This window comes from Lolium perenne, chromosome 2 (genome assembly GCF_019359855.2).
Source record: "Lolium perenne isolate Kyuss_39 chromosome 2, Kyuss_2.0, whole genome shotgun sequence".
In the NCBI taxonomy this organism is placed as follows: Eukaryota; Viridiplantae; Streptophyta; class Magnoliopsida; order Poales; family Poaceae; genus Lolium; species Lolium perenne.
This window is the reverse complement of record NC_067245.2, coordinates 251,587,835-251,596,324: the sequence shown is the minus strand read 5'-3', so window position 1 is coordinate 251,596,324 and position 8,490 is coordinate 251,587,835. Positions and strand designations below refer to the sequence as shown.

The window sequence follows — 8,490 nt, the reverse complement described above, 5'->3', positions numbered from 1 at the left end:
GAGTACTCACTCCGACCAATAACCAATAGCGGGATCTGGAGATCCATAATGGCTCCCACATATTCAACGATGACTTTAGTGATCGAATGAACCATTCACATATGATACCAATTCCTTTTGTCACGCGATATTTTACTTGTCCGAGGTTTGATCATCGGTATCACTCTATACCTTGTTCAACCTCGTCTCCTGACAAGTACTCTTTACCCGTACCGTGGTATGTGGTCTCTTATGAACTTATTCGTATGCTTGCAAGACATTAGACGACATTCCACCGAGAGGGCCCAGAGTATATCTATCCGTCATCGGGATGGACAAATCCCACTGTTGATCCATATGCCTCAACTCATACTTTCCGGATACTTAATCCCACCTTTATAACCACCCATTTACACAGTGGCGTTTGATGTAATCAGAGTACCTTTCCGGTATAAGTGATTTACATGATCTCATGGTCATAAGGACTAGGTAACTATGTATTGAAAGCTTATAGCAAATAACTTAATGACGTGATCTTATGCTACGCTTAAATGGGTGTGTCCATTACATCATTCATACGATGATATAACCTTGTTATTAATAACATCCAATGTTCATGATTATGAAACTAATCATCCATTAATCAACAAGCTAGTTAAGAGGCATACTAGGGACTCTTTATTGTTTACATATCACACATGTATCAATGTTTCGGTTAATACAATTATAGCATGGTATGTAAACATTATCATAAACTTAAAGATATATTATAATAACCATTTTATTATTGCCTCTTGGGCATATCTCCAGCACGACCCACGTTGCTCACACACCGAAAAGCAGCGCCAAGGAAGCTCGACAAGGGAAGGGCACGAAGCAAGCCTTGCCGAAGATTTCCAAACGAAGAGTCGGCGCCATGAAGAAGCCTCGCACCTCCGCTGACCAACCGACGGGGAGCCGCACACCGTGAGCTCCAAGGTGGTGTCTTCAAGAAGAGAACGACGCAAGAGCGCCGCCACCACCCGATCCGAAAATCTTGGGCTTTCGCCCAGAGCACCTAGGGGAGCCGAGAAAAGCCGCATCGACGCCTTCAAGAAGGGGACGGCGTCCGTAGACATTGCCGTCGCGTCTCGGGATGACCCGAGCAAGGGTTTCCCCTCGGCAACACATCTCCGCCACCAGCACAGGGTAGGGCCACCGCCAAAACGGCGACCACACCACTGCCATGGAGCGCCGCTCGCCGAGGCCACGTCGCCCACACGACCATGGCCACCGACCAGCACCTGAACCTCTGGCTCGCCCGTCAGCCAAGAGGTTCCCACCAACTGAGGCCGCCACCTCAAACCGATCTCCTTGCGCCGCCGGACCGCAACAGAGCACCGAGGACTTCGCTGACACCGGGCTCGCGCACACCATCAGACAACCACCGGCCTCACTGGGATCTACCCCGCGCAGATCCCAGGGAGGAAGCTCCTCCACCATCTCCGGGTGAACCACAACCACCACGGTTGGTGCCGCCACCAGATCTGGAGGACAGGCAAAGAGGGAACTCCAGCGGCCAGATCGTCGGCCAGCAGCCACCCCGGCAGCCGGAATCGACAGATCCGGCGGAGGATTGTCACAGGACACCGGAAATGGGCAGAGGCCCCTGCCCCTGACCCAATCTCGCGGCGACCGGGGCGCCAAGGCCGACGGCCGCGCAACCCTGGCTCCTCCCGGAGTCTCCCTTGCCCCAGCACGCAGCCGACCCGAGCGCCGCCACCCGCTGCGCCCGCCGCTGCCCGCTGCGCTCGCCGCCGACAGCCGCGCCGCCGCCAGCCGAAGCCGTCTTCATGGACGCGAGGAGCGCCAACCGCCGCGAGGGCCTGAGCCTCCGCCAGCCAGCCGCAAGGAGGGGGGCCTCAACGCCGCCGTCTACCGCACGGGCAAGGCCCGGCGGTGACCACCGGCGGTGGCGGGGCGGGGGGAGGGAGAGGTCGCGGGGCGAGGGTTTTCTCTCGGGGGCTACGGACGGTGTTTCTCAGATCGGATCGGGCCACATCCGGTGTGTTTTGTGGCCCTAACGGATCCAACGAGCGTCAAATAGGGATCTCCCTACAACTGAATTTCGCTTGCTAATCGTTGTTCACCAAAAGTGGATAGCTGCAATTGGCCTGTGAATTTGTCACATTAACTGTATCAAGGCCTGAGTTTGTCTAATTTTTTTGTTTCCTCAGCTACATACTTGAGTTCCGTTCCAAATTTGTGTGACATATGACATGTAGTGAACTGTTTGGAACGTATTTTACAATTTTTGCCAAGTACTATTAAATAAGTGAAAACATCAGTATTGGTAGTGCAGATGTTGAGGCAGTTCATTCCATGCATGATTCCATCGCTCTGAGCTGGCCAGTGCAGCAGCGTCAAACCACTGCATCTGCAACAAAAACTAGTCCTTGGCGCGCTTGCATTTCAGAGCAGTTGGCAACCACCCCAACTCAGCCACTCCCATAACCCAAAACCCAAAACCAAACCACAAGGCGCTAGCTACCAGCACCACATCCTCCAACTTCTGCACAAACTTTTCCACTCCATGGCCATGACAGTAGCCAGCAGGACATCTATAAATCAGACTCCCCCACTCACCAATCAAATCAAACCAAGCAAATCTCATCTCATAAACCCTAGCAGCCTTCTCCGCTCACCCTCCCCGTCCATTTGATCTCGACACAAGCACCAAATCAAGCATGAGCACCAGCGAGGCTGCCACCGTCCTCCCCGTTTACGACGTCGCCCCCGGCCAGGGCGAGCCCTCCAAGGCTCCAGGGGCGGCGGCCCCCTCCGCACCTCCGGCCGCCCCGGCTGCGGCCACCAAGACAACGGCGCGCAGTTTTCCCATGCGGTTGTTCCACCGGAGCGACCGCGGCAGCCGTTGCATGGCATTCCTGGACTTCCTGCTGAGGATCGCGGCGTTCGGGCCCCTGCTCGCGGCGGCCATCGCCACGGGCACGTCCGACGAGACGCTCTCCGTCTTCACCGAGTTCTACCAGTTCCGCGCCCGATTCGACGACTTTCCGGCCTTCCTGTCAGTAGACTCAGTACCCATCATCATCATCATCCTTCGCCACTCTCCGAATTAAGTTAATCAATGGCGAATGCGTGCGTACGTTTGCAGGTTTCTCCTGGTGGCGAGCGCGGTGGCAGCGGGATACCTGGTGCTGTCCCTCCCGTTCTCCGCCGTCATCGTACTGCGTCCTCAGACCACCATACTGAGGTTTCTCTTGCTCGTCAGCGACACGGTAATTAACCATTCATCTTTCACAACTTAGTGACTCGCACACGCACGGGCGGCTAAACGTTGCATGTCTGTACGCAGATCGTGCTCGCGCTGCTGACGGCTGCGGCGGCGGCGGCGACCGCGATCGTGGCCCTGGCGCACAACGGGAACGAGCGCGCCAACTGGGTGCCCATCTGCATGCAGTTCCACGGCTTCTGCCAGCGCACCAGCGGCGCCGTCGTCGCCTCCTTCCTCTCCGTCTTCATCTTCGTGCTCCTCGTCGTCCTCGCCGCCTTCGCCATCAGGAAACGCTGAAATCAGCCTTGCTCCGTCCGGTCGTCCAGCTGCTGCAACTGCAACCCAGTCTTTGTTCAGTTATAATCGCGCCTACATATGTTTTCTTTGTTTCTGTACGCTTTGCACGCATGCTCAGCAGTTTCCCTTTCTGATGTTTCATAGTATAATTACGTGTAATTGTGAGCATATTGGCGACTAAGTGCCAAGTGGCAGTGGAGTGTTAATTCCTGTATCGTGTTACGAAATGTTGAACTGCTTTACTTCAGTTGAAATTGTTTCGACGTACCACGTGTACATAGCATAGCACAAAGATTTCACCCCTTCCCTGATTATCCCCTCTTCCCCACGCGTAAGCTGGCAAGGGAGGCAAAACATCGACGGGAGTTTTCGGGGATCTGGAGCCGAAAAGGAACGAGGAAGATCCCCGGGCCAACATGCCACAATGATATGTGCCTCGCCGTGCGCGGCACCCCGAGTCTTCTTTTTCAAAAAGCCTGGACGATGATGGTGTTTCCCCGGCTCAAGCAATGATGGAGGTCTTTCATACCTTCTTCTGGTGAATGTCTTGCAGCGCTAGTGGTTGGAAATGGCCGATAGTTTCGGTGTGCGCAGGAACCCTATGAGATTTCTTGCTATTTATTTGTTTGGAATTCCTTATGCAAAGTTATCAATGCATCACATTGTTTTTGGTGGTTCCCGTGAGGCTTGAGTTTGTAATACTTTTCACATTAATGGAATACCACATACTTCAAAAAACATATCTTTATGATAAGGTACGTGTGGGTTAGGGTTAGGGTTTTTTGATCCTACTAGTGAAAGTAGTGGTACACAAGATCGAGTCCTTGTTGTCTGATCCTACTACACTACGGGAGAAACTTCATGTGCCGACGGCCAGCCCATGTGCCGACGGCCAAATGTCGGGGCCGTCGGCACAGAGGCCCTCGTCGACCGGCGACGGAGCTGCCCGTCGGCGCACGGTCACCGTCGGCACACTGCTGTCTACACCGACGGTCACCGTCGGCGCAAACCGGACCGTCGGCACAGAAAGTTGGCGCCCGAAGGTCACCGTCGGCACAGCCACGGCCGTCGGTACACGCGCAGACAGGCGGGCCCAGCCGTTAGGCTGTCACGGCGCCGTCTACACTGTGCCGACGGTAGCCCATTTACAGAACGGCGGCCGTCGCACAGGGACTCGAAACTGGGTCCCCTTCTCATTGTGCCGACGGTCACCCACGGCACAAACAAGGCCGTCGGCACAGCCAATTATGCACATTTTTTTGTTTTTCCATTTTTTTTGCATCAAAGAGATAATTATTACCCATATAATTATTAATCCCAATCATTTTTTTGTTTATTTATTTCTCACTGCTATTTTGGCGAACCCCTTTGCGGGAAACCTATATATATGTATAAGGGCGGTATAGAACCCCTTCGCCAGAAATCGAACCTCGGAGGGGGTGAATGGCCCACACACGATACAAAATACTTAAGACCCACACACGATACAAAATACTTAAATAACTAGACTCACACACATACCAAAGCGCTTACAGAACTAGACCCACACACGAACCGAAACAGTTAAAGAACTACACCCACACAGAGGAAGCAAAACACTTAAAGAAACTACACCCACACACATGAACCAAAACACTTAAAGAACTAGACCCACACACAAACCAAAGCATTTAAAGAACTACACCCACACACGAACAAAGCACTTAACACTGGGTCGACACACACATATTAATCAGAGAAGTCGAAATCTTCATCCTCGCTGGGGGTGTCCTCTGAAGCGGTGGTTGTGAGGTTCCACAACCACCGTTCATCATTCTCCCCCATGTCGACGCCTCTCCTTTGGCGTACTCTGCTTCAACCTCGGCCTTCCTCTGCCGCTTTCCCGCCCTCCTCTCTCTCCTGTACGTCTGCTTCTCCTTCCAGAATGCGCGCGTTGCCTCGACGTCTCCGGGATGGTCTCGCGCCACCGTGCCATGAACTGCTCGTCCGCCTCGGTGGTATCAATCCGCCGCTGGCCAGCCCTGTGCGCCGCGCTTCACCCCGTGAGCGAAGTAGTGGCTCGCAGAGAGACTCGAGCTTCCGTCGAGAGACCCGACCTCCGGGAAGTTCATTTCGTGGCGCGGCCGGCCAAACCTCCAAGCCGCAACGTCGTATGCGCGGGCAGCAGCCTCCTTCGTGTAGAAGGTGCCGAGCCACACACGCGTACCACCGGCAGTGATTTCAGCCGCGAAATGTCCCGCAGCGAGCCGCAGCGAACGCCGATGAAGCCCGTGTTGCTACGGCGACGAGGAGCCATCTCAGCGGCAGCTCAGCTCAGAGGATTTTGTGGTTCTATTGGATGAGAGAAGTGATGAAGGGAGAAATGTTGCTGGTGCTGTTAGTGGAGAAGCCATGGCTATATATAGGCCGACGAGGGGCTGAAACGGCGGGAAAACATGGCGGGAGAGAATGGGCGGGAAAGGGTGGGCGGGAAAAAAGGGCGGGAGAGAAGCAGCGGGAAAGGGTGGGCGGGAAAAAAGGGCGGGAGAGAAGGAGCGGGAAAGGGTGGGCGGGAAAAAAGGGCGGGAGAGAAGCAGCGGGAAAAGGGTGGGCGGGAAAAAAAGGGCAGGAGAGATTCTGCATGTATAGGGGGGAACTCCCTCGGAGGTGAACCGGAGAGAACCTTGGGATCATATGGGATGATACTTGTTTCCACATGTACCTATGACCTAAGCAAGCTCAAACGTAGGCATACGCCCACCGGGGGACCCCGATGGGATGCAGTCAAAGGGGTAGACGGCGCGGTCAACAGAACTAGGGTTTCGTCAGAAATCGAGCATCGGACCTAGGGAATGGCCCCAAAAGTTGTGTGTGTCCACATGGAATGCACAAAAGTGATTTGAGATGGTTCCATATCCAATGCTACCCCCTCCGGGTGTGCCCGGCTTCTCGGACATGGGGTTCCTACACTTAGGCAGATTCTGCATGTATAGGGGGGAACTCCCTCGGAGGTGAACCAGAGAGAACCTTGGGATCATATGGGATGATCCTTGTTTCCACATGTACCTATGACCTAACCAAGCTCAAACGTAGGCATACGCCCACCGGGGGACCCCCGATGGGATGCAGTCAAAGGGGTAGACGGCGCGGTCAACGTAACTAGGGTTTCGTCGTAAATCGAGCATCGGACCTAGGGAATGGCCCCAAAAGTTGTGTGTGTCCACATGGCATGCACAAAAGTGATTTGAGATGGTTCTATATCCAATGCTACCCCCTCCGGTGTGCCGGCTTCTCGGACATGGGGTTCCTACACTTAGGCAGATTCTGCATGTATAGGGGGGAACTCCCTCGGAGGTGAACCGGAGAGAACCTTGGGATCATAGGGTATGATCCTTGTTTCCACATGTACCTATGACCTAACCAAGCTCAAACGTAGCATTACGCCCACCGGGGGAACCCCGATGGGATGCAGTCAAAGGGGTAGACGGCGCGGTCAACAGAACTAGGGTTTCGTCAGAAATCGAGCATCGGACCTAGGGAATGGCCCCAAAAGTTGTGTGTGTCCACATGGCATGCACAAAAGTGATTTAAGATGGTTCTATATCCAATGCTACCCCCTCCGGGTGTGCCGCTTCTCGGACATGGGGTTCCTACACTTAGGCGGTCTCGCATGTATAGGGGGAACTCCCTCGGAGGTGAACCGGAGAGAACCTTGGGATCATAGGGTATGATCCTTGTTTCCACATGTACCTATGACCTAACCAAGCTCAAACGTAGGCATACGCCCACCGGGGGACCCCCGATGGGATGCAGTCAAAGGGGTAGACGGCGCGGTCAACAGAACTAGGGTTTCGTCAGAAATCGAGCATCGGACCTAGGGAATGGCCCCAAAAGTTTTGTGTGTCCACATGGCATGCACAAAAGTGATTTGAGATGGTTCTATATCCAATGCTACCCCCTCCGGGTGTGCCCGGCTTCTCGGACATGGGGTTCCTACACTTAGGCAGATTCTGCATGTATAGGGGGGAACTCCCTCGGAGGTGAACCGGAGAGAACCTTGGGATCATAGGGTATGATCCTTGTTTCCACATGTACCTATGACCTAACCAAGCTCAAACGTAGGCATACGCCCACCGGGGGAACCCCGATGGGATGCAGTCAAAGGGGTAGACGGCGCGGTCAACAGAACTAGGGTTTCGTCAGAAATCGAGCATCGGATCTAGGGAATGGCCCCAAAACTTGTGTGTGTCCACATGGCATGCACAAAAGTGATTTGTGATGGTTCTACATCCAATGGTACCCCCCCCCCCCGGGTGTGTCCGACTTCTCGGACAGGGGGTTCCTACACTTAGGCAGATTCTGCATGTATAGAGGGGATCTCCCTCGGAGGTGAACCGGAGAGAACCTTGGGATCATATGGGATGATCCTTGTTTCCACATGTACCTATGACCTAACCAAGCTCAAACGTAGGCATACGCCCACCGGGGGACCCCGATGGGATGCGATCTAAGGGGTAGACGGTGCGGTCAACAGAACTAGGGTTTCGTCAGAAATCGAGCATCGGACCTAGGGAATGGCCCCAAAACTTGTGTGTGTCCACATGGCATGCACAAAAGTGATTTGAGATGGTTCTATATCCAATGCTACCCCCTCCGGGTGTGCCCGGCTTCTCGGACATGGGGTTCCTACACTTAGGCAGATTCTGCATGTATAGGGGGGAACTCCCTCGGAGGTGAACCGGAGAGAACCTTGGGATCATAGGGTATGATCCTTGTTTCCACATGTACCTATGACCTAACCAAGATCAAACGTAGGCATACGCCCACCGGGGGACCCCCGATGGGATGCAGTCAAAGGGGTAGACGGCGCGGTCAACAGAACTAGGGTTTCGTCAGAAATCGAGCATCGAACCTAGGGAATGGCCCCAAAACTTGTGTGTGTCCACATGGCATGCACAAAA

The 8,490-nt window shown here is 54.1% G+C and overlaps 1 protein-coding gene across 1 annotated transcript; it reads left to right on the top strand.

Moving 5' to 3' along the window:
- Positions 1-2,625: 2,625 nt before the first annotated feature.
- On the top strand, positions 2,626-3,684 carry LOC127330580 (casparian strip membrane protein 1). Its single transcript, XM_051356741.2, has 3 exons — positions 2,626-3,043; positions 3,134-3,257; positions 3,335-3,684. The coding sequence occupies exons 1-3, from the start codon at positions 2,706-2,708 to the stop codon at positions 3,548-3,550; spliced, it is 678 nt and encodes a 225-aa protein (XP_051212701.1). The 5' UTR covers positions 2,626-2,705; the 3' UTR covers positions 3,551-3,684.
- The last annotated feature ends 4,806 nt before the right edge of the window (positions 3,685-8,490 follow it).

What these genes read in the sequence shown, in the direction of transcription:
- LOC127330580 (XM_051356741.2), top strand. Translation starts at nt 2,706, where the DNA reads ATGAGCACCAGCGAGGCTGCCACCGTCCTCCCCGTTTACGACGTCGCC. An exon ending in GACGACTTTCCGGCCTTCCT is followed by an intron (nt 3,044 to 3,133) that starts GTCAGTAGACTC and finishes GTACGTTTGCAG; the next exon opens with GTTTCTCCTGGTGGCGAGCG. An exon ending in TCTTGCTCGTCAGCGACACG is followed by an intron (nt 3,258 to 3,334) that starts GTAATTAACCAT and finishes GTCTGTACGCAG; the next exon opens with ATCGTGCTCGCGCTGCTGAC.